This window comes from Choristoneura fumiferana, chromosome 9 (assembly GCF_025370935.1).
Source record: "Choristoneura fumiferana chromosome 9, NRCan_CFum_1, whole genome shotgun sequence".
Lineage (NCBI taxonomy): Eukaryota > Metazoa > Arthropoda > Insecta > Lepidoptera > Tortricidae > Choristoneura > Choristoneura fumiferana.
In genome coordinates, this window is record NC_133480.1 from 3,347,437 (window position 1) to 3,374,602 (window position 27,166).

General features: G+C 39.2%; 2 protein-coding genes across 2 annotated transcripts in view; one reads left to right on the plus strand and one right to left on the minus strand.

The window, feature by feature from the left end:
* The first annotated feature begins 3,532 nt into the window (after positions 1–3,532).
* LOC141430987 (probable beta-hexosaminidase fdl) lies at positions 3,533–17,644 on the plus strand. The gene is made up of 10 exons (XM_074091898.1): positions 3,533–3,875; positions 4,515–4,690; positions 6,283–6,488; positions 7,326–7,664; positions 9,710–9,830; positions 11,428–11,637; positions 14,649–16,013; positions 16,607–16,707; positions 16,852–16,969; positions 17,465–17,644. Exons 1-10 carry the CDS (start codon positions 3,777–3,779, stop codon positions 17,556–17,558), a joined length of 2,829 nt encoding a protein of 942 aa, XP_073947999.1. The 5' UTR covers positions 3,533–3,776; the 3' UTR covers positions 17,559–17,644.
* Positions 17,645–26,652: 9,008 nt separating this feature from the next.
* svr (Carboxypeptidase D svr) overlaps positions 26,653–27,166 on the minus strand; it is a 39,460-nt gene continuing 38,946 nt past the window's right edge. Inside the window, exon 24 of the mRNA XM_074091896.1 lies at positions 26,653–26,988. Coding sequence (XP_073947997.1) covers positions 26,840–26,988 — 149 coding nt within the window. The 3' untranslated portion in view covers positions 26,653–26,839. The remainder of the gene's footprint in view (positions 26,989–27,166) is intronic.

A 27,166-nucleotide genomic window follows, 5' to 3' on the forward strand; every position in this document is an offset into this window, starting at 1 on the left:
AGCGGTCAAACTTATAACACCCCTCTTTTTGCATCGGGGGTTAAAAAAGAGTTAGGTATGTCAAACATTACATTATGACTAACAATTTTCGACACATCGATAATAGACGCTAGTCTACACACCGCTTCCGCGCCTCTCAAAAGGCGCCATGATAATTTTATTTTGCACTGGCAACTGTAAAGTGCGCCTAGACCTAGAGCGACCGCTCCTTTTGCTTTATCCCAGGGTTAGCGCTGCAAATCACATGCTGGAATATTTTGGATTCAGTTTAACCAATACCAATGTCTGTTCGAGCGCGTCTATTTAACGGCCAACTCCATATCGAAAAGTACAAACCAGAAAGAGAGACCAGCGCTGGGAATCGAACCCAGGTACTCGGCATTCCGTGCTGCGTGCTATACCGTAATAGCCGCAAAAGTAACAAAATTTGAAGTTAAATAAAAAAATACAAAAAGACTCCAAAAGCCAATCTTAACGGCCAACTGACCCATGTAGCTTTAAACACTCACTAAAAAATCATTTTCACTAGAATAAGACAAAGTATTAGCTAAAGTGTTTAACTTAAAAGTATTGCCATGTGCCGTCCTGAAAGTAGCTGTATTTCTACTCTATTCCTAGTGTGAATGTATGGGCAAAGAAGTATTTTTTACCTAAAGTGTAATTTCCACAGTCATCCTAACATTTAGAGAAGGCTGTTCATCACAAACTTGTGTAGACCCGGTCTCTTTTCAACATGGCAACACCAGAGCTCCAAAAAAAAAAGTTTACCTTTTATTCAAATCCGGCCATTTTGATGCTTGATGAAATACAAACATCAAAAAAGTATATGTACTTTAAAATAAAGTTTTCTGTACTGCTTTCTATATTGCCGTGTTTAATAGAGTCATTATCTTTAAAATTGACGTTGTTGCTGTCGTTTTTAAGGGACCAACTACATTTTACTAAGGACAAATACACAATGAACATATACATAAAAAGCCCTGACTGACTAACTGACTCGTCATCTACGCCCAGTCCAAACCAGAACCAGAGATCATAATAATGTCTAACGCACTTGTGATAGCATCTAAAATAAGAAGAAAAAAGGATGGTTGAAGCGATTGCGAGCGCGTTCGTTCAACAAAGTGACGCTCTAACGCAGTCGTATCTATCGTCTCTTTCTCTCATAAACCGTCTGATAGAAGAAAGTGATGGAAAACAGTTTTTTTTTATATAAATAAGGACGGATTTTGCTAAATTCCTATAGATATTGCGGACTCTAGTAGGAATTCAAACTTTGAGAAAAGCCAACTTTGAATAGAGGCTGTGGTGATACACCGTATGATATCGTTAGTGACATGACCACAAGACCGGGGGGACGGGCTCCCTTAGCACCACAGACAAGGGTAGAAACTGGTACCAAAAATACCGAAATAACGCTCATATACCGGTATATTCGGTCTTACAGTATACCGTTACTTTTCGGTCTAGTTTCAAGCACGCGTACCGCGAATACTGGTAACTTTTGGTACAGATTTCAAGCCCTGCTGAAGGCCGAGCAAGAGACGCCATTTTGTATGTTTTTACACAATGGCGGCTTTCAGTTAACGCTACGGCTAACTGCACCCGTCTAGGAGAAGGAAAACTCTGAATTTAAACCGAAACCGCACTGAACATGTTGGCTGAATACCTATATCTCAAACTCATGGACAGTAAAAAAAAAGAAATAGTTAAGTTCTAATGTCATTTTATTTGGTACTGTGATTATTCAGATCAGGGTTTATTATAGCCAAATACCTACAAAGCATATATTTAATACAGTTGCTAAAATCTTACGTACTTTAGATTCAACATACGTTTTTCAATAGAAATGTATTACTAAATTATAAGTTTGTGATGTATGCCTTGCTTTTAGAGTACTTAGTTCAGACAATCATTAATCTTAATTATACTCTGTTTAATTTAAGGTTTGATTTCGAACACAAATGGACTAAAAATACCTACATTTACATTTATTAGCGGTATTTATTGTTTTTAGTATAGAAGTTACCACAATTTTAAATAGTTTCGTTGTTTAATTTAAAAACGTGTGCAAATTTTACCGTTCACTTTCAAATGTTAAAATAAGGAGTATATAGGACCTTTGTTTTAAATACAATTTTCCCCAGACTTTTTTCGCCAGCTACTGAAAATTATTTCTTCCAGTTCACACTGAAATAAATAGATTTAAAAACTTAGGTTTCAATACTTGTTAAATTAATAAACTTTATCTGTCTAATTTTAGTAGATTTACCAAATTATTGCCCGTTTTGACTTTAGGTAAATAAAAATGTGCCTTGTTGTGTCATATTTAATGTAAGCGCTTTTATGTAAGTTATTGGTAATTACTTTTATAAATTGAAATGTATTGGAATATCCGGTTGGCCTAGGAATAGCACAGAACTGTACCTCATTAAATAATGTATAGTAAACTTTGTAACTTTTTACAGGCCTTGACATTTTACCTGTCAATTTTGATCAATAAATTTGTGAAACACTCGAAATGTCTTTCATTGTAAATTGATAAATGATTGATAGTGAATGTATTTTTAATGTGACAAAAAACATTGTTTCTGTATTAGGTGCTAATCTACAGTCAATAGCTCATAATACGCTAAGAACTGTTTGAAACATGTCAAACTATCTATCTGGAAAATAACACAAGTTACAATGGTTCAACTCACGATATAAGTCAGGAACGGTCCGAGTACGACAAGTTTCGGTCTTTTCGGAAGATAATTTTTAAAGTTGAGTGCGTTCACGACAGTGGCGCCCCCAGCATAGGCTCTGATGTTCCTAATTTATAATCGCGAGTTGAATCGTTTTATTTGTGTAATTTTCCAAATATATTTCAAGGGAGCTTAAGTGTAGGTATAATAATTAATATCTTAGAATCATTCTGTACTACAACATAGGACTAAAGTGTTCAGTTCCCTTTGTCATACCAACCAGTTAGGGATTCCAATCCCGCAGCTTATGTTCAATCTCGGTACTCGTATTTGCGGAACTAGGAATTTTATAAAAAGCCTTCTCATTCTGAGAGGAGGCCTGTGCCCAGCAGCGGGACGTAAATAGGCCGGGATGATGATGATGATATAAGGCAAATAAAATACGTATAATTCGTTTTCTTAGTGTAAGATAAGATGAGATATAATTTATTGCCACAACACAGTACAACGAAGACTTATTACAATTACTAATTAATATGTAAAAAAAACTAGACATAGACACTAACATTTGCTGTGGCAAAGGGGATGTACTCCAAACAACCCAACAACAAAACCAACCAACCACCTGCAAACAAACAACCTGCAAAAGTATAACATTAACTTCGGACTTACTTTCTAACTCTTCTGAAGGTGATTTTCCACCGGCGAGGCGAGACGAGACGAGAATTGAAATTTTGTATGGCGGCGCCCGCGACGGCTCGCGGCGGGCGCGCGAGAATACATACAAATTTCAATTCTCGTCTCGTCTCGCCGGTGGAAAATCACCATTATACCTGCTTCGTCAAACGAAATTCCGTCACACAACAAGAAGAAAGGAATTTCCCGTGGGAATTTCAGTACTTTGAAAATAGAGGGACGCGCGATGTAAGACTAATTATAAAAAAAAAAACAACACAAAGGTTACATACAAATATTAGAATTATAATTGGAAAGTTGCTGAAAAAGGAACGTGTGTTCAGAATTTGACAGTTGACAAATCATATTCCATTTTCTATCAGGTTTTTGTAAACATAAACATTACAGTTTCAAATGCATTCTAACACCGATCATGGAGACTCTGGCAATACCCGTTCGGACCGCAAGCAAGACGTTTTTGAGGAACGGTGGACACATTTACTTCTTAACTGGGTATGTCCCCTAAAGCAGCGTTTCTACTAATAAAGTGCGAGGGCGTGTTTTTATTAACCAATAGAAATACTTCATTTAAACATCCACGCACAGCACATCTCTGGTGGAAACAAATGAGCGGAGCAAGGCGAGGTAAATTAAGCGTTTCTATTGGTTAATGAAAAACATATATTACACGCAACACATCCTCGCACATCCCTGGTGGCATTGACATCTATGTACTAGACTGCATGTTTCTTACATCAAAACGGCGCACAAAAACAGTTCACAGCGCGGTTTTGTGAACAGTTCACTATAGTCTGTTGACGTCCGTGACAGCGGTTGTGTCAAAGTGATATTGATGATAGATGCGCCGCGCGTTTTGTTCTAAACAGCCAGTCTAGTGCCGTAAGGTACATATGCTTAATCATCATCATCAAGGAAGACGTCCACGTCCATTCAGCGCTGAACCAATGCCTTCCCCTTCCCCTTAGAACAGCACAATGAAAGACAAGTCGCCGCTTGCATCCACCGGTTGTGGAACCCTAACGGTGTCGTCAGTCCACCTAGTCCACGCTTCGTCTTCCGATTCGTGGTAGCCACTCGAGAACTTTTCTTCCCCAACGTCAACCCCTGGACTTAACCAAAGATTTTCCACAGATAAACCTCTGCATCCAACCGAAGGTCCTAGTCCAGGAAATAAACCAGAACGCGCTCCTCGATATAATCAGCAAATACCACGAAGACATCTGCGACGGTGACTCGGATCGGAAACTGCTCTGTTCTGAAGACATTGAGGCTTTTATCAAATTCAACTATCCTGATCTGGGCTTGAGGTAAATGTCGTTTAAGATACAGTGCCTAAGTACGACTATTTTCCTTCTAAATTATACCGGAATTAAGGAGGGACGATCGGACGTTGTTAGTGTTGTGTCAGTGTGATGGGGTGAAAATTAAAAATGACCAAGTGCGGGTACTCGAAATAAGAGTGCCGGTACTTTTTGGGATCAAGTGCGGGTAGTTCGAAGGACTCGCGCTGCTAGGCAGATTTGACACCCCCCTGTGGGTGGACACCCCACACTTAAGTCTACTCGTGACCACGGCCACTGTAATGTGGTCGAAACGTCGAGGTAAATATTACTCGTGTGTTTTAGCGTGATAACTCCCGTTTGTGGTATTTTGACTATACCGAAATTATCTTTTCACACCTCTCCTTCAGAAAAGTAACTTTTCCTCCCTGACGAGCGAGAGGAAGCAAAGTGCAACTTTTCTGTTCAAGGCTTTTCTAAGTTTTTTATTGCAAATGCCATATTTTGAAGTTGATAATTGTAAAGCCACGCCATTTTCTATGCTGATTGTTCTTTAATAATATTTAGAATATTATTTTTCAAGTTTCTTAATGCTCGGTGTGAAAAGTTGTATGAGCCACTCGGGAGCAAAATTATTTTCATCTTGGGCGTTAACATTTGAATCCCTCATTACGCTCAGGATTCTACTTTGGAATCCCTCGCTACGCTCAGGATTCTATTGCAGAATCCTTCGCTACATTCTGGATTCAATGTACGCCCTCGCCGTAAATACACCATTTTGCTCCCTTGTGACACAAATAACTATAGAATGGGAACACAGAAAAACCTGAGAATATTGAACCCTATTCCTCATCATTTCATGTTGCTGCTTCAATATCTAGTGGTAGTTAGTTAGGAAGGTAGTTAAAACAAACACTTAAATATGTATCTAGACGACCGGATGGCCAAGTGGTTAGAGAAACTGACTGCGAAGCTTGAGGTCCCGGGCTTAATCCTGGCCGGGGCAGATACTTATTTGTATGAATAAGTAATACGATTGTTTGTTCTCGGGTATTGGGTGTTTATTATGTATTTGTGTTTTCTGTATTGTAAAAAGCGAGTGTACCATTTCTTGCAAGGCCGGCAACGCGTCTGCAGTCCTGATTTCTGCGGATGTCTATGGGCGATACGGTAATCAATCACTTAACATCAGATGAACCGTTTGTCTGCTATTACATAAAAAAAATATTGTTCTACACTTCTGTGCCGCAGGCACTAACTTGGTGCAACTCAAAGCTTTTAATGAACTAAAAGAATTGCTTTGCTCACCCGCGACCTTATGATAGCTAAGTTTATGCAAGATATGCGTGTTCATGCAGTTCCTCCACCTCCACACTGTAAGAACACACACAAATCACACAAACCCATCTATCACCACCACCACACTAAACTGACGCGTTTCGAACTCAACCAGAGCTCATCTTCAGAGCAGCACAACCGTACACCATGCTACCAGTTGGTAGACTCTGGTCTATCATAAGGTCGCGGGTGAGCAAAGAAATTATTTTAGTTCATTCATGGACCTCCGCAAAGTAACGCCTGATTCAATAAATTATTCAAAGCTTTTACTTGTCCTGCAGTAATCTTGCCAAACACGACACGCAACGCAAACAGTGCATTATGGCATCCATCCTTCTCTACCGCTGCTGCGTCAGCTCTCGCTCCGTCGCCGTCGACGACATCTGCGGCCATCTTGATTTGTTTGAGCAGGAGCTTTTGCTAATGTTCTGCGAGAAACTCGGAGCGACTGACGTCACAGTTGCGAACGTAGAAGCCGCTGTCACTGGTAATAAAAACACAGCAGTTCGACAAACAAACCGTCACTACTTTAAAAAAAACTCGTAGCTCAAAATAGATAATTTTTCTGAATGAACTTTATAGACATTACATCAAGGTTCAATTTTGTTGACATATTGAATTTAGATACGAGATTTTTTCAAAGTAGTGACAAAATTAAGAAGGTCTACTACGAAATTTGAAAATCGAAGTTCGTATCGTAACATCCCTCTCACTCTGTTTTTAAATAATATTAGCGATAGCGGGACTTCGTAGTAGCCTCTCGGGGACAAGATAGTGATGGCAGATTAAAAAAATAGAATTGGCAACACATTTTGGTGTAGAAAATACATCTGTCACGAATACGTAACGCGAGACACACACGTGCGCCCACTTTCGTAATGTGAAGATTGTACCATCAGCCAAATATGTGGTCTACCACCCTAAAGTTGATAATCGTTTGCATATCATAAAACAATGCCAATAGACGTGTCTGTCAACTTGAAAGTTCGACTTTAGCGACATATTTATTTGATAGGAACTTGTTTGAAAATTGATAGACCACTTATTTGGCTGATGGTACAAATATTTGCACACATGAACGTCTTCGAAAGTGGTAAAAATTTAGAATGAAAAATGCCGATCGTTCCGTAAAAACATTTAAATGTAGAGCGAATAGGTATAATTAATAATTGCTCTACTCATAGTTTGTAAATTCCTCCACCATTTATGAGTGCTTTTGCTGCCAGTACCACTATTTTTGCTCGGTACTTGTTTTTGCAATATGTACTGTACCTACTTGTCAATATTTATTTAGCTAGTTAATTCATAAACTTATTTACCGCAGGAGCTTTGACAAGTATCTCGGCGGTAAGCTGTACGGAGCATAATTCAAAACTATCTCTGGAAGTTAAAGCAAAAGATGAAGAAGATACTTCAGATTCTCCCATTCATGAATCGAATTCGACTATAGCCTCACAATTACCAAAGATAGCTGGCATTGCCCCCAAGACTGTTACCGTGCTGCAAAGTAGTATTGTACCAGATTCTTCAAGGGACGTGTCGCACTATTCGGAATCATTGTCTTCCTTTGGCTCATTAGATTCATTGAAGGTGTATAACGTCCAAAAGGAAAAAAGGGGAGTGAAGTTTCAAGAGTTCCAAGTTTACACGAGCTCTTCTTCTGGTGTGTAATTTTAGTACATTGTGTCTTAAGGGCGGTAAATAAGGAATTACGAACGAGAGTCTATTAAATTTAATGAGTCGATGTTCGTGATTCTAGTACCGCCCGTGCGACATACAATGTTTTTCATCGCATTTGCAAGTAACATTTTATATTTGTAAAAGAAAAAATATAATTGTTCCAAATATTGGCGATACCTTAGGCTGTGCTCTTGGCAGCGCCGCCCTCTACCTCCCTCAGCATGCGCCGCACTGACTCATGCGACCGACCTTGGGCTTCATGACAAGAAAATGTGTACGCGCAATGACTCATGCGACCGACCACGGGTTTCGTGACAAGCACATTAAGGTCGAGGGTTTTATTTGGGGGGTTGCAACTAAGGTAGCCTGCATGTTACGACACTGTTTACGAGCAAGTGTGATGAAAAATTTATTTCCTAATAATATGTGTAGATGTATTTTTGATGCGTTTTAATATTCTAATCTACTGCTTAAAAGCTATAAACTAGTCTTTACTGCTTTCTGGTAAAAAAGGTTGCCTGGAAGAGATCGCTCTTAAGCGATAAGGACGCCTATTGCTTATCTTTTTAATTTTCTCTCTGTGTGCGTACCTACTTACCTATCTGTTTTCTGTATCGCTTACTATTTGTGGTGTACAATAAATACTTAGTCATTATTATTGTAATATTATACGTGTTACGATACGAATTAACCCGTAATAACAAAAAATTAAAACGAGGCATTTTTTTGGTGTCCACTCCGTACTATCAGTCACGCACGCTAAGACAACGTGTAATTAGACTCTGGCCAACTGTCCACGAGAAATCGCAGCAAATTAAAAAAAATGAGGCTGACAACACTTGCTGTACACTGATTAAACCGATTAAACGATGATGATACTTAGATATTATTTAAATTTTCTAGATATTAAATTATAAACTGGACTCTTCCAGGTGCATCAAAATTCATATAGTAATGTGTGAAAGTTGAAGCACTTTAGGATTTACGTACAGTCGGAGTAAAAAAAGGTTCGTCACCCTAAGATCTATTTTCCTTTGCTCAGTATGAGCGCTAATCTGCTTTACCGATTGAGTAGGACATGAGTCAAAGTCAAAATATCTTTATTCAATTTAGGCTATATGAATGTCAAAAAAAAATTACCACCGGTCCATACTGCGTCAACCTGTCAACCAGCTAAACATAATCAGGTGACCATAGCAACCCTACCACTACAGCTTGGCACTGACAAACACTGACAATTAAATAGACCATTATATATTTGTTTGATTGAAACTTTCACGAAGTGTATGTTAGAGGTGTATTGTATACTATTTTGACCCTTGTTATCATGTCAAGTAAGTATAATTTGATATGCACTTGTCTATACTTAGTAACTTTGGTTTCAAAACGTACTAAGACTAACCCCCTTATTCATAAAACTTAACAAGCCTATGTTAACTAACAAATGCTTTGTCCCTTTCTAACAAATACAAATGTCGAAGTGACAGATAAGGACAAACGAATTTTAGCGGCATTTTAACTAAAATAGGTTTGATTGTCGTTTATGAATTAGGGGGTAAGAGTCTATGACTTTGTAAAGGAATCAATTTAATAACTGACGAAGGTTTTCCTACCCCCACTGTACAGTCCAGACGCATCAATTTTCGGACCATTTTGACCAGATTGGTATTGAATATATCTTCTAACATTTTAATTCTAACATAATCTTATAACATTTGCATTTTGAGGATGGTCGGAGGTTGAATTAAACAAAAAAAAAATATTTATAGCAGAAGTATCAAAATTATCTAAGCCGGGCTAGAGTGACAATATGTCAATTTTGACAGTCACTAAAATGATACCAGATTAAAGTTTTGTAAAAAATGCGTGGACAGCTTTCGCTGGCCAGAGTCTACGAGGTTTACTCGTACTATTGCACATTGATAAGTTGTGGAGGGGCGCTCCGTCATGAGTGAACAGATCTGTATCACCGAATTACCAAATATCATTTATACCTAAGCCAAAGTTTGCCCTACTTGTTATTTTTAGAAGGTTCCAAGTGCCAACCAGTCTGCTCGTGCACTGCGTGCGACAAAGCCAAAAAAGGCTGCGGCGACACAGGAGACACCTCCAAATGTGGAAAACAAGTCAAGAGATGTCTGCGCAAGGAGTAAGTTTTGAACACCTAGTTAATAACGGAGGATGGTTCTACGAACGTTTCAACCGCTATCAGCCTCCCGGCAGTCGTATCGTACTGAAGAAATGAGTCAGGGAGATTGGAAGGATTAAAAAAACGATATGGTGTGCATGCCTTACAATTATAATTAAAATTAAATTATAATTAAAATTTCTTGCTTACGGTCTCCCATTTCTTCAAATATGTATGCGACAGGAAATTGATAGCAGTTGAAACTCTCGTTGAACTACCCTATTATGTACGAGTAATATAGAAAAAGTATAATTTGGCTGGAAATTAATTCACAGTATTTTTTAAAGTCTATGTATAGATTCCTGTACGTCAAGTACGTCGAATATCAACTTGCACAAAATCATGAGGAATAAATTCGCAAAACACAAGACGTCTTTACGTCAACATTAATTTGATAATTTTTGATGTCAAATATTTCAAACTTTTTTTTGACACTTGTGAGTCAGCGACAACCACCATTTTTTACACTGATGTGACATCTGTTTCCGTACAAATATATATTGGTCTGAAATCAATCGGCTTGGAGCAACATGGTGATTTTTTAATTTTGAGTATACCTGCCTAGTACATCACCATGGTATACACGTACTACGACTATATTGATATTTTATATAAATCTTCATTATTCTACAGATTATTTAAGCGTCCGTTCTGGAGTACATTCTAGGGATTGATGATTAGGCACCTAAAGTTTATTAAAAAAATCACCATGTTGCTCCAAGCCGATTGATTTCAGACCAATATATATTTGTACGCAAAGAGATGTCACATCAGCGTAAAAAAATGGTGGGTGTCGCCGACTCACAACTGTCAAAAAAAAAGTTTGAAATATTTGACATCAAAAATGACCAAGTTAATGTTGACCTAGAGACGTCTTGTGTTTTGCGAATTTATTCCTCTTCATGCCATTAACAACATACGTTAATCACAAAAGAAACGGACCAGTAGTTTTAAAGATATTTAGAAAAGTGAAAAAAACTAAGTGACATTGCAAGGAAACTGTCAATAATTATGAGATAAAACTTGGCAGATTAATAACTAGCATTATTACCAATACATAGGATATATTCATTGGCTAATAACGTCAGGGGCATATTTTGTTCCCTTACACGGGTATAGCCTTTAAGAAGAGAGGGAGATGTTGATTAATGTCAACAAAGAAAAACAAAAATAAAACAAAATTACTTCTTTCAACCAATTAAGCGCGCCGAGTTGACTCGGTAACTCGAGTGCAAACGAACTGAAGATTTTTTTTCACTCGAATACGAGTTTAACAAATTATTCACTCGAGTAAAAATTGGCTCGAGTCGCATCACTACGTGAAAGCGCTCGCAAGTCGCGAACGTCAGCAGGGCTACTACGAAACACGAAACTCGAAGTTCGTGTCGTGCGGTCCCTCTGACACTTATACTATTTAATACGAGAGCGAGAGGAACCGCACGACACGAACTTCGAGTTTCGAGTTTCGTAGTAGCCCTGCAGCGCGTTAGATAATACGGCCTCTGGTTTTAAAATAGATACTCTTGATTTTGACTTGCACTTTTTATTTCTTTGACAGGCGTGAAATCCCCTTCAACACCTCGAAGTGGTTCAAGATCATCGGTATAATGGTAGCTATAGGCATTCTGTTTGCAGTGGTCCTCATACCGTTCATACAGAAACCTGCGCCTCCTAAGAAGCACAAGGCCCCACCCCCGCCGACGCCTCTAAAACATAATACAACGGCTAAACGTAAAATATCAACGACTGGTGGAGAGCCAACATCATCGTTGAGTTTTGAAATACTAATACTGAATACTAAGGGCCATAACTATTACAGCACCCGGGACCAAAGAGAATATAACCAATCGTTTCCCGGGACTTACTTACGCTACAAAACGAGTACCTAAATGCGGAAAAATACTATTTCACACCTCTCCCTCAGAAATGTAACTTTTCCTCCCTGACGAGAGGGAGCAAAGTGCAACTTTTCTGTTCAAGGCTTTTCTAAGTGTTTTATTGCAAATGCCATTTTTTGAAGTTGATAATTGTAAAGCCACGCCATTTTCTATGCTGGTTGTTCTTTAATAATATTAAGAATATTTTTTTTTTCGAGTTTCTTAATGCTTGGTGTGAAAAGTTGTTTGAGCCACTCGGTAGCAATAGTTATCTGTGTCACAAGGGAGCAAAATGGTGTATTTACAGCGAGGGCGTAAATTGAATCCAGAATGGAGCGAAGGATTCTAAAGTAGAATCCTAAGCGTAATGAGGGATTCTGTTAGCGCCCAAGATAATAATTAATAAAGATAATAATTTTGCTCCCGAGTGGCTCATACAACTTTTCACACCGAGCATTATTAAACTTGAAAAAAATAATTCTAAATATTATTAAAGAACAACCAGCATAGAAAATGGCGTGGCTTTACAATTATCAATTTCAAAAAATGGCATTTGCAATAAAACACTTAGAAAAGCCTTAAACAGAAAAATTGCACTTTGCTCCCTCTCGCCAGGGAGGAAAAGTTACTTTTCTGAAGGAGAGGTGTGAAAAATTCTTTTCATCTTGGGCGTTAACATTTGAATCCCTCATTACGCTCAGGATTCTACTTTAGAATCCCTCACTACGCTCAGGATTCTATTGCAGAATCCTTCGCTACATTCTGGATTCAATGTACGCCCTCGCCGTAAATACACCATTTTGCTCCCTTGTGACACAAATAACTATTGAAACGCGACGCCACGCTACGTCGTCCGACGCACGTTTCTATTCTGCAGGGCTACTACGAAACTCGAAACTCGAAGTTCGTATCGTACCGTCCCTCTCGCTCTCGTATTAAATGACCACAAGACACGAACTTCGAGTTTCGTAGTAGCCCTGCTGCACCTATGACCATAGTGAATATAGTAGCTGTTAACTGCGACTCCGTCCGTGTAGAATTCGGTTATCCCTATCCCGCGGGAACTATGCAATTTTCCAGGATATGACTATCTGTCATCATCATCATCATCATCCCAGCCTATATACGTCCCACTGCTGGGCACAGGCCTCCACTCAGAACAAGAGGGCTTGGGCCATAGTTTTCACGCGGGCCCAGTGCGGATTGGGAACTTCGCACGCACCATTGAATCGCTTCGCAGCTTGTGCAGGTTTCCTCACGATGTTTTTCTTCGCCGCAAAGCTCGTGGTAAATTTCAAATGTAATTCCGCACATGAATTTCGTTAAACTCAGAGGTGCGAGCCGGGGTTTGAACCCACGACCCTCTGCTTGAGAGGCGATAGGTCAAACCACTAGGCCACTACGGCTTTTAACTATCTGTACCTATACCGAATTTCATCTACATTGGTTCAGCGGTTTAGACGTGGTAAAGTAAAGAACAAACAAACAAAGTTACAAACATTCAAATTTTTAATAGTTATTAGAAGGATGGGACTGATTAGTAGGTACTGACACGCGTTGGAAGGCGTATGCAAGCGGGTCGTGGTGTCGGGTTTTAAATAGTGTGTCGGTACTTCAACCTTTTACTTTTTTTGATCTTTGTTCTCGGGTGTTGGATGTTTGATATGTATTTAAGTATGTATTTTTCTATATAAATAAGTTTGTTTATCCGTTGCCTAGTATCCATAGTAGAAGCTTTGCTTAGTTTGGGACTAGGTCAATTGGTGTCAAGTGTCCCATGATATTTATTATTTATTTAATTACCTAGATGTTTCAGCCACGTTGCAGTGGCCGTGGTCACAAGTAGACCAAGTACTTATTGTTCATATAGAAAAAAAGGGTGGCAACTCTGTAGCCAAATTTGCACTTAAAGTAACAGGCGCTAGCTGGTGACCGGAGTATGAACTAAATCTTAAAAACGATAATATTTATATTTCCTATTTAGGGTTCCGTAGCCAAAATGGCAAAAAGGAACCCTTATAGTTTCGCCATGTCTGTCTGTCTGTCTGTCTGTCCGTCCGCGGCTTTGCTCAGGGACTATCAATGCTAGAAAGCTGTAATTTTGCACGAATATATAGGTATGTAAACTATGCCGACAAAATGGTACAATAAAAAATACAAAAAAAAAATTTTTTTTCGAGTAACCCATTGACGTAAAGTGAGGGTGATTTTATTTTTCTCATCTAACCTTGTTAGTAGTATAGGGTATCGTTGGATAGGTCTTTAAAAATCATTAGGGAGTTGCTAAACCGATTTTTCGATTCTGTAATTTGTATGCATAATATTCAACTTGAAGGCGCAAATTTTCATTTAAAAAAAACAGAATGGTAGTAGGTCCTCCTATATCAAACTAACAAGGAAAATAAAATATAACGGCTAAGTTTACTTTATTATTAGTTTAAGAGTAAATAGCAGCCTAAGGTATAAAATATACCTAAACTTGGAATATTCCGTACAAAATACGAAATTCTTAGAAAAATATTACTTAATTTTTTCGTAATGCTACGGAACCCTATTTCGGTCGTGTCCGACACGCTCTTGGCCGATTTTCTTTATTTCTTTAATCATCCTTTGAGTATTCTCCTCCGTGTGTACCGTAGGCCCAAGCGCGATCCGAAGGGGAGGGTCACAGGGAACATGACCAATGATGAAATTGAACAATCTTCTAAAAATTTACAAAAAAAAAATTTTTTTTTGGCCCTACCCCCGATGTATTGACCCACTCCAAAATTTCCAAAATGCGTAGGCCCTAATAGATTCCAATCGAGAATTCCCCAACTTTTAGTTCTAAATCTTTAAGATTAAAACATTGAGACAGACAAAGTTCAACAGAGTTCAATATAATCATAATTCGTACTTTCAGCCGTGAACCAACCGCTGAAGAAGACTTCCAGGAATGGGAATGCCGGGACCACCTGTGCCAAAAGGTGTACCAAGGTCACGAGCATATGCACTTCTTTAAATCTCTAAGCAGATGCACTCTTCTGTGCATTGGCCCTCTGCTCTGGCCTTGGCCTATCGGCTATACGTCTTTTAGCAACACCATCACCGCCTTTGCCAAGAGTAGAACAGACTACAAATTCAAAGAGGTGATGTCTGTTGTTGTGCATCAGTATTTAGCCGAAGCGTTCAAGTTATTCCTCGCAGATTTAGAAAGATTAGAAAGGATTGATTTGCATTCAAGCAACAAGAATCGCACTCAAGACTTGGAGCCGCTACAGCTGGTCATAGAAATGCACGTTAATAAGGATGCAGACCCTAGAATCAGACTGGATACTGATGAGGCTTACACTCTTAAAATAGCGACCACCGAGAGCCAATTGAAGGTTGAGATCCAGTCTGCGTCCTTTGCTGGAATACGGCACGGCCTGGAGACCCTGAGCCAGCTTATATACCTGGACCAAGCCACTGGTCATCTTATAACGTTATCGCAAGTTGTTATAAAAGACGCCCCCACTTATAAATATAGAGGCCTCATGATTGATACTGGGAGGAACTACATACCAGTACCAGATTTGATGCGGACTATTGACGCGATGAGTTCAGTTAAATTTAACACGTTTCACTGGAGAATTTCAGATTCTACTAGTTTCCCGTGGCTTTTGCCTGATTATCCTGAGCTGTTTGAATATGGAGCGTATGATAGAAGCTTAATTTATACCACGGAGGATGTCAGAACTATAGTTAGCAGAGCGGGAATCAGAGGTATCAGGGTACTGCTCGAAGTATCGGCGCCGGGGCCTGTCGGGAGGGCTTGGTCCTGGACTACCGCTTCGGCCTGCCAGCAAACTCGTAAAAACACTACCCAATGCGACAAGGAGCTCTGTCGAAGACTGAAAATGAAACGCAGTGCCTTTGATATACTCGAAAACATTTACTTCACTATACTCCAACTGACGAAAGTCGATGACATCTTTCATATGAGCGATAGTGTATTCTCCTTCATAGAATGTTACTATATTGTGGATTCTAGGGAGGGGTTTTTGTCACAGGCGTTGGATCGATTGAGAGTTGCTAATAAAGGGTTACTTCCGGCGTTGCCCATCATTTGGTACACCGAGCATCTGACCAAAACTTTGGAAGCAGAACCGTGGCATGGATTGGGGGTCCAACTGAATGAGTGGCAGAACAATCCTGTAGGCGATTTTTTGACCCACTACAAAGTGATTCATTCAAGCAAATGGGATTTGTCTTGTGAAATGAAATATCACAGATGCATGAAGTACAAGTAAGATTCATGTTAAGTCAGCAGCAGAGGTGGATGAGTGGTTACGGTGCTCAAAATGATCTACACACGACTTTACTGCCAAGGTAATAAGAGAGTGTTTAGATCGATTTGAGCACCACACACTCATCTACTTCCGCTGCTGACTGTACCTATATAATTTTTACGCGTTGCCATTTAAAAAATCCGTATTTAGTCTCAAATATAATGCCGCGTTTTCACTTAGTGTTCGGAGCCGTTCTGAGCGAGCAATCGTCCGTTCGTTCGGTAGCTTGTTTAGAGCACTAAATGAGAACGCAATTTAAGCAGTTTTTTTAAAGTTTTATACCTACTCTATCCGTCCGTTTATCCACATAACAAATTTCATTGAAATCGTTGGAACCGTTTTCGAGATTCTGATATATAAAATAATTGCTCGTTTAAAGGTATTAGATTAGATTAGATATATAGATGCGGCTTTTATGCAGCGCTTTGTTTAGCGTGGCGCCAGCGCAACGTTTTTTGCGAACAAGTACAATGCACAACACAGACGCTGGCACGACGATGACGGTCGAAAGACTAGTGCAGGGCGTCTCTAATTGTTTTTTTATGAATAGGACATGGCAAGAATTGTACAAGTGGAGGCAGTGGAGGACCTTGGAGGTGTTCAACATTGAAGGCGGAGAGGTGACCCTTTGGACGGATATGGTGGACGGCAGTAATTTTATCATTATATTAATATTATACCTAAATGTGTTATGTATTTGAGTGTATTTGTTTGCTAGTTTTTCACGCTATTATTGGATGGAGATATCTCTCCAGAATTCTGGTGAAAAATTTAAACGCTCCCGTCGTGTTGCAGCTAATCTTGACACGCACCTGTGGCCACGAGCGGCAGCGGTAGCAGAACGCTTGTGGTCAGACTCCGTCGCGAACTACTCTACGGGCGGCCGCGAAATACTACGGCTCGATGCTCAGAGGTACGGTCAAGAACTTTCATTCATCAGCCACTATGGAACCGTTTCAAAGGAAAATTCATTACGATTTTCCTTGTTAATTAATGCGATGTCACTCACTATCACGTTTACCTACTGTGAAATGATTCCATGGTGACTCATGAATTAAAGTCCTTGACCGTACTCGAAAATACCCTTCAGATATAGTAAAAAATATATGTATGACAAAACCATACTTCAAATATTTTTTTTAACTAATTGACAAGATTCATTGATCCCTATTTATAACGCGACTTAAATAAGGGTTTACCAACAGGCGCAATATCGCTAGATGGCGTTAATATCGTCAGGTGTGTTTAACATTTGCTACATGTTTGTGATTGGTTAAATAACTAAATGAACCAATCGCAAACAAGACAAACGTCAAACGGACCTCACGATACTAACGCCATCTAGCGATATTTCGCCTGTCGGAAAACCCTCGTTTCTGGTAACACTGTTGGTTCTCTCATTTCACAGATGGCGCCTCTTGCTTCGCAGTGTGAAAGTGCAGCCAGTATGGCCGATCTGGTGCACGTTCAATCCAAGAGACTGCCTCGAGAGAATTCAATGAAATCCCCAAAACTCCGAAATTTTGATTATTTTACATTTGTATTTTACTTTTACTAATTGTATACTTAAAATACAAATTACTACATACAGGTGTATTTTCTTTTGAATGACAGCGACGCCTTAAGTTATCTAGAGCTGTCGTGCCAGCAACGAAATAGTCGTCTAAACTAAGTACAAACAACTTTTTTTATTGTTATTCTGGCCCGTTGTCCAAGAGACAACACTGACAGAGTTTCTTAAAAACTGTTAACCATATTATGTGCTGTCAATGTGCTTAAGTCAACAAAGTGGGATTATAACTACGATTAAAATGTACGGCCGATGAATTTTAAAAACCGAAAATTTATAGAAACTCATGGTTTTAAAGAGTTGTCCAGTCCAGGCAACCATGGCAACGAGGTACAGTCAAAGAAACTGAAACGCGTACCATGTTGACAAAGAAATCATAGTGAAATTGATAATGAATAAGTTCCACCCTGGCAGGTGATTCAGTTTTCAGAAGAAAAGATGATCAGCCCTACTCAGCCCAAATATGTGACCTAAATAAATGTATGCTCAAAGTTCAAAATTCGCATTTGGCGTTATAACGACATAGCATGTATGTGATGTGATGATTTCTGTAAGCTACAGTGGCGTTAAAAAACCTTTTTCATTTCTCATGCTTGTAAAGTTCGTGTTTATGCTGGATCTAGGAGACATAAAATTACTTTTTATGCTCTAGTGCATAAAGTAAAATCTTCGTTTAAGACCAAGGCAATCAGGTGTACAGCCACAAACAAAGAAGTTTCTATATATATTTTTTTTAATCAATTTTAATTTATCTATATCTTATAAACAATCAATATAGATCAATAAAAATAAAAATTTATAGTAGGTAATGCATCAACAATAACAGGTAAGTACATAATAAGTGAACAATTGTTTCCACTGTTGCTATTTCATTTCTTCGCTATCGAATTGAAAAGCAGTGTAAAACTCGAGCATTCCCCTCGACGTCTTTAGTGTGAATGAAATAGCATCTCGCGTCTCGCGACGCTCATGTAATGCTTCCAGCTGTTTACAGCTATTACGAGCCACTACATGTCTATCCACCCTCGCCGTACCGGCTCGGGTGGCTATATGAACGTCTCGGGTAAAATGGCTCGTTTTATGCTCTTGTTGTACAATCTTCCCAGTTGATATTTATGCAATACATTTTCTCGTTTGCTTGTCTTAACCTTTTCGACGCCAACCCGCCAACGACTCATATATACGCACCGCAGGTTCCTCGCCAACGACTTATATACACGTCAATTACTTTGATGCAAAAGCAACCTTCGTTCAATTGAGTTAAGATTCAATTTTAGGCATTGTAATATGGAAGCCTGGCGTATGGATGATGTCTTTTGTATTTGACGTGGCAGCGAAAAGGTTAATCCATGAAGCGTTTAGTTTACTTTATGCGCTAGTATTTGAAAGAGTTGAAAAAATAGGGAAAAGTAAAACACCGTTTATATTATTGCAATTTTACTTTAAAAATTATATTAATATGTTTTACATCACAAAATATATTCTATAACTATAAACAGTTGTATAATGCACCAATTTTAAAACAATTGCATGACTTTTACTACAGTAGAATACTTCTTTAAATTCCATTTATTATATATTCCACATTTAAAAAAATACGACTCATTTTATTAAATTTAACTTTAAAAAATAAGTTATTATTTAAGAGATTCTCGGATAAATTCGGTATTGCAATATTTTTTTATATAAGTATTACAAATAATAATCATCTATAAATTATTTTATAAAATTTTAAAAATACGCCGATTTGTAAATATGAATATTATTTCTATATACTTTAAGGCACAATTTAATACCAATCATAACTAACTTGTGTTTGGACAATATTACTACTATATTTTATATTGTTGCAAGGAACACAGTATTTTATACCACTTATATGTTTACTTAGTATAAACTTGTTAAAATAAGTTTCCAGGGCAGGCGAAAAAACGGAAAATGACAAAATATTATGTCAGCGTCAAAAAAACATACGTACGTATCGCTCTCTCTATAAAGCAGGGCTGCTACGAAACTCGAAACTCAAAGTTCGTGTCATGCGGTCCCTCTGACACTTATACTATTTAATACGACAGCGAGAGGGACGGTACGATACGAACTTCGAGTTTCGTAGTAGTCCTGCAGAGGAAGTGCAAAATTCGAACTTCGTATCTTGCCGTCCCTCTAACAGTAATAATATTTAATGCAAGAGTGACAGGGACAGTTTTTTTTATTGTGAGAGGGATGAAAACGAGTAAGCGGGTCATCTGATGGGACATGATCACCACCGACATGAATACCAACTACTCAAGGAGAGTCATTGGTCTGATTTTCGGTAGTAGACCCCCCCCCCGTACCGTTTTCGCGTAGTACTGCGGTTCATGGTACGGGGTGGTGCGCGACGCTGTCAATTAGAGACAAACCTATTAAGACAGATTCAGAGCCACGAAAACTTTCTCTTATTATATACATTTCATTTTAGAACCTCGCCCTAGAAACATATTATAAAAATTAGCTAATATACTAATAAATAATATAAATATAGGAAGTCTAGGCTTTATGTTTGAACAACCATTTTACGATATCATCATCATCATCATCATCTACAGCACACAGGGCCGGATTTAGAGGTCTGGAGGCCTTAGGGCAACAAAGGTATGGAGCCCCCCCCCCCAAAACTATTTTCCAAATAAACTAAGGGCGATTTGAGATTTTTATATGTAACTCATTGAAAAGTGAACAAATATGATGAATTGTTTGTTTACTAGTGTTTACTCGTCAGAATTTGAAAAAAAAAACCGAAGTGTCTATTGTGGGGGCCTCTCCTTTGTGCCCTCCCCTAAATCCGGCCCTGACAGCACACTATATATATGTATAAGCCGCATTTCTGAGCACAGGCCTCCTCTCAGAAAGCGAGTTGGACTGTAGTACTAATACTAACGAAACTAATATCAGTATTTTAATGTTGTCAATAAATTCGTTAAACACTGATTATAATATTACTATTATTACATTTAAAAAAGTTATACGAAAAATAAGTGCATCTGGAATGAAAGTTAAAATAGGAAATAATTAAAAAAATAGGTACATAAAAAGTTTATCCATACGAAAATATTAAAGATTTTAATTGGAAAATGAAACTTAGCAATTGACCCCAAGGTGACAGTAACGTACAGTCAAGGGCATAAATATATGTACGTTATTGTACCAAGACGTCAAAACGTCTGTACCTACACCTTTATGTCACTAACCGTAATAATAAATTTGACGCTTGCTTTTGCTATATAGATATTTATGCCTTTGACTGTACTTGAAAAAGAAAATACGTATAAAATGATTACTTGATTGCAATCACATATAAAAAATTACTTCCAAGGTACATATAAATGCACAAAGTCTAATGGTGCATAAAACTAGAAGAGATCTATGACTTATAAATTAATTATTGCTTAAATATTTATGGAAGGATTTAATTAGTCATAGACTAATTTCAGACATTTTAGTAAATCTTAAATATTTAATTATCGTGCGTAAAAGTTAAGAATTAACCACCAGTGCTTAATACCCCCAGATATTATACCCCCTAATCGTTATATCAAATGCTAGTATGCATTTTGATCGTTATACAAAATATCATTCCATATAAAAATTGTGTCAAAGTTGTTATGAAGTTGACATGATGAGTGTTTGTAATATAAATGTAAAATATTTGCTTTTCAAAATGTATGCACTTTGTTGCTAAATGTTTACTATAATAATATAATACTACCAATTAATTGCTTTAAAATCTGTGCGTTACGTTGCGTGTCTGAAAAAAAGTGAAGAAATGAAAGTAGGATCTAAATTTTCTCGTAACAACCACATTTTAAAAGTAAAAGCTTGAACGTAGCCGCAAATTTGCATGCGTACGTTCCACGAGATACAACAATATTTTATATAATTTCATTTTAACAACGTTCACAACATATAATAAACATTAGATATCATATGTCACGAAATTTATATTTTAACCCTTAAACCACCATTGTCTGAATAATTCAGACATTATTTTATGACACAAATTATTCAACTCAATTCGCCGCAGTCTTGTTATTAAAACAAAATGTCATATAGTTTCCGTGTAGGTGGCGACACGGGCACGAATGAAAACGTATTGGCGGTTAAAAGGTTAAAAGTGTATAATGTTCAACCACTTGACAGTCCGGAGTGCACGACCAATACGTCCGGGTACGCACTGCGCCGCGCGTCCACAATTTTCGAACTACAAGGTTTTGAATAAAGAAAAAATACTGTGACGTAAATTAATATATTATTCATTCAAATAATATTTATATACTAATAGCTTATAATATAAGATTTGTGCACAAAAACAAGTTTAACCTTTATGACACTAAAGTACGGGTTGAAGCATTTTGGTTTTGGATACCATGCTATAGTCGGATTGTCAAGTAGTTAAATAATATCACTTTATATAACACTCACACTCACATAAACTACCAGAAATGTAGGTCAGATTAAAACTGCGACCCCTATCGTTAAAAAAGGTGTTATTGTATTAATAGTTCATTTTATTGTATGAAGATACGTATTTTTATATTTTATGATTCGTTTATTATACACAGTGACCGTTATATTAAACAAGCTTATAAGCAAAGCGAGGTTATATGTTATGGGTTTTATGTAATATGCTATTATCTTATATTACTTACCCATTTATTTTATTTATTCTGTCGAATGCTAGCAAGATTAAACAAAGATGTTACTTTAACGCAAAAACGGAATGCTATCGAGTGCTTTGAAATTTAAGCATCTGTTAAAACTAAATCTTAAGAACTAATATAGTTATTTACATTGTGCAATTTGTCGTTGGTCACATCTATACTTTCATTACAATATAACATTCTAAAAAAAATACAATAACAGCATAGTGAGAAATACATATGTCAGTCATAAAGATGGGAACACACATGCCGGGTGGATTAAGTATTATTAGCAATAATGACCAGGATATGCAGAGTTGCAAAAATACCCTTAAAGCGGAAATGGGGGTTAAATGGTCCCTTATCAAACTTAACGAGTCCATTTACAATATCTGAAAACCATAGTATTACTGCATGACTTACTACCGAAAAATTATTCATTGATGAACACCTATATCAGTAAAATGAACGAACTGCCCAGAATGTTTTTTTTGACCTAATATCTTCGAAACGACAAACAGTTTTAAAATGGGTCTTAACCCTTTGTTAAATAATCTATGCTAACTCCGATTGTATGTAGTAATTAAGATCTGTATGTACGTATTCTAACATTGTTTCTTTCTTTATGACATGACAACTTACCAGGACCTGTACTACGAAGTGCAAAATTCGAACTTTGTATCCTGCCGTCCCTCTTATGCTTATATTATTTAATACGAGAGTGAGAGGGACGGAACGATAAGAACTTCGATTTTCCAATTTCGTAGTAGCCCCCCTGGGTTGACAATGTTTTTCGCTAAATTATTTATTATTTTTACGGATTATTTTGTAACACTTTTTGTAACACGTCATAAATACGGCATTTGACTATTTTTTATTTACTTGATAAATTAAAACTTGACAATGGATGTAATCGAACAGGAAAACAATTTTTAAGATATCTTTAAATATAATAGAGTTATAAAGGTTTGAATTTCAAGATTAGACAGATACTTGCTGCATAGAGAAAAGCGTTTTAGAAAGAGAGATTTTCTCTGCGCTAAACATCTGTGTATCTATATTTTTATAATAATATAAAGGATATGGCAAATTCAACAGTTGTCAAATACCGTATTCAGCCTCAGCCCCATCCCCTGAACTGTCTAACGATTTGTAACAAGTGTGACAAGGGTAAGATTAATATAGTAACGCGATTTATGAATGGCCCCATACACAAATGAGCACCTTATGTGTGGCATGGCGCCGAAACTTTCCCACTCTTACATACAACTGTGCCTCGATGCGACCAATCGTTATCACAAGGTAATCGATCATCTTATTTAATCGATAAGGTTCTGTTCGAGCGGCCGCCAGTCGCGATCGTTCCTCAGCAATACTATTTCCTCCTCCGAGTCTGTGTCCGACGGCGGTATCTCTTCCTCGTCAAAATACGGCTTGTTCACGATTTCTGAATGAAAATGAAATGTCTTTGGTAAAAATTTCATTTTTAATACAAGCTTTTATTGCTGACTACTTTTTGTTGACTGTACTTGTATTGTCTCCCAAACTACATTTGCATACCAAATTTCAAGTTGATGCCATTAGCCGTTGAAGAGTTCCGTCCTGTGGAGACGATCCTGGCTGGACTACAGGATGTCACTATCAGATTATTGTATTGTCACGCAATTTTCATCAGTACAACAAATTTCAAGTCAATCCAACTACTGGAAGTTGGTCCAATATAACTTGCAAGATTTGATTACAGACAGACAGACAACGGGACAGGTGAAACTAAATAAAAGCTCGTAAATAAAAAAAAATGCAAATTCGAAGACTAGGTTAAATCCACAGCTTCGCACCCATTCTCCATGGCAATTACGTAAAAAAAAACTCATTGTCATTGTACATGCAGTAAACCAATTTCAATCCTAGGCCACCGCAGCACCGTGTCGTAATGACATTTTACGTCATTCTATAAACTTTTTTTATAAACAAATAAAATGATTTACTATAGGAGATAAGGATAGGGTCATCGTTCATCCACCATTACCTCTCATATTTCGTTTTCTAATAGTATTTTATGTAATTGTATCGTAATAGGGGTCCTTAAAACACGAGTGTGGGTTTACGAAACGAGGCGTAGCCGAGTTTCATAATAGGGTCACATGAGTGTTTTAAGGCCTAATTACGTACAGTTGCATACAATATTTTATCTATATCCATATATTAAATCCTCTATAATGTGTTCCGCGAACCATTGAGAATGACCTGCATTAACGAGAACTAGGTAGGTATGTCTGCCCCACGAGCTGCGCCCGCGACGACCTGCTGCTGCTGCATGCAATGTCGTAATGCTGGTCATTACCTATGGTTTTTGAACGCATAATTGAGGATTTACTATATGGGTGTAGATAAAATTGTTTACCGTACAACGGCAAAACCTACTAGACACTGGCAAAATTGCCCTCCAATGGACTGGACAAAGCCATATAAAAAAAAACATACTATGTTAAGGTTCCATGGTGGCCCAGGCATCACATTGGTTGACTGTATATTCACAAAAAAAATTATCTCGGTATATGCTGGAGATCATTTTCACGCGGTTTTGAGTTCAGTTGTTTGTACAAGCTAGAAGTGTAACGCTAGTACTTGTTGTACTAGCGCTACATTACTTGCGTCTCTAGCATTACTCAGCTCACGTCACTAACACTATTCAGCTCGCGTCACTAACACTTACCGTGGTTAGCGAGGTCGATGAGCGGCCGCTTGTCATCACTAGCCAGCTGCGTGAACAAGTAGTCGCGACGTGAGCCCTGGTTGCGTCACTAGCGCTACACAGCTCGCGTCACTAGCACTTACCGTAGTTAGTGGGGTCGGTGAGCGGGCGTTTGTCATCACTAGCCAGTCACGTGAACAAGAAATCGCAACGCGTGTCCTGACTGCGTCACTAGCGCTACACAGCTCGCGTCACTAGCACTTACCGTAGTTAGTGGGGTCGGTGAGCGGGCGTTTGTCATCACTAGCCAGTCACGTGAACAAGGAATCGCAACGCGTGTCCTGACTGCGTCACTAGCGCTACACAGCTCGCGTCACTAGCACTTACCGTAGTTAGTGGGGTCGGTGAGCGGGCGTTTGTCATCACTAGCCAGCTGCGTGAACAAGTAGTCGCGACGCGTGTCCTGACTGCGTCACTAGCGCTACACAGCTCGCGTCACTAGCACTTACCGTAGTTAGTGGGGTCGGTGAGCGGGCGTTTGTCATCACTAGCCAGTCACGTGAACAAGAAATCGCAACGCGTGTCCTGACTGCGTCACTAGCGCTACACAGCTCGCGTCACTAGCACTTACCGTAGTTAGTGGGGTCGGTGAGCGGGCGTTTGTCATCACTAGCCAGCTGCGTGAACAAGTAGTCGCGACGCGTGTCCTGACTGCGTCACTAGCGCTACACAGCTCGCGTCACTAGCACTTACCGTAGTTAGTGGGGTCGGTGAGCGGGCGTTTGTCATCACTAGCCAGCTGCGTGAACAAGTAGTCGCGACGCGTGTCCTGACTGCGTCACTAGCGCTACACAGCTCGCGTCACTAGCACTTACCGTAGTTAGTGGGGTCGGTGAGCGGGCGTTTGTCATCACTAGCCAGCTGCGTGAACAAGTAGTCGCGAAGCGGGTCCTGACTGCGTCACTAGCGCTACACAGCTCGCGTCACTAGCACTTACCGTAGTTAGTGGGGTCGGTGAGCGGGCGTTTGTCATCACTAGCCAGCTGCGTGAACAAGTAGTCGCGACGCGGGTCCTGACTGCGTCACTAGCGCTACACAGCTCGCGTCACTAGCACTTACCGTAGTTAGTGGGGTCGGTGAGCGGGCGTTTGTCATCACTAGCCAGCTGCGTGAACAAGTAGTCGCGACGCGGGTCCTGACTGCGTCACTAGCGCTACACAGCTCGCGTCACTAACACTTACCGTAGTTAGTGGGGTCGGTGAGCGGGCGTTTGTCATCACTAGCCAGCTGCGTGAACAAGTAGTCGCTACGCGGGTCCTGACTGCGTCACTAGCGCTACAGAACTCGCGTCACTAACACTTACCGTAGTTAGTGGGGTCGGTGAGCGGGCGTTTGTCATCACTAGCCAGCTGCGTGAACAAGTAGTCGCGACGCGGGTCCTGACTGCGTCACTAGCGCTACACAGCTCGCGTCACTAGCACTTACCGTAGTTAGTGGGGTCGGTGAGCGGGCGTTTGTCATCACTAGCCAGCTGCGTGAACAAGTAGTCGCGACGCGGGTCCTGACTGCGTCACTAGCGCTACACAGCTCGCGTCACTAGCACTTACCGTAGTTAGTGGGTCGGTGAGCGGGCGTTTGTCATCACTAGCCAGCTGCGTGAACAAGTAGTCGCGACGCGGGTCCTGACTGCGTCACTAGCGCTACACAGCTCGCGTCACTAGCACTTACCGTAGTTAGTGGGGTCGGTGAGCGGGCGTTTGTCATCACTAGCCAGCTGCGTGAACAAGTAGTCGCGACGCGGGTCCTGACTGCGTCACTAGCGCTACACAGCTCGCGTCACTAGCACTTACCGTAGTTAGTGGGGTCGGTGAGCGGGCGTTTGTCATCACTAGCCAGCTGCGTGAACAAGTAGTCGCGACGCGGGTCCTGGCTGTTTCGGCAGCTAAAGCACCACGCTGCTAGCGTCACTAGCGCTACTCCTACCACGCCTGGGAAAAAAACATTAGTACTGTGACAATGAATTTGTATTAAAGGTAATTATCTAAATAAAAATTATCACTGAAAAAAAGTTTATTCCATTGTATCTGCTGATACAACGTCACTGCTATCAATTACTGAATTAGAAAAATTGGTACCTGATCACCGATTACAGTCGAGTTCCTAAAT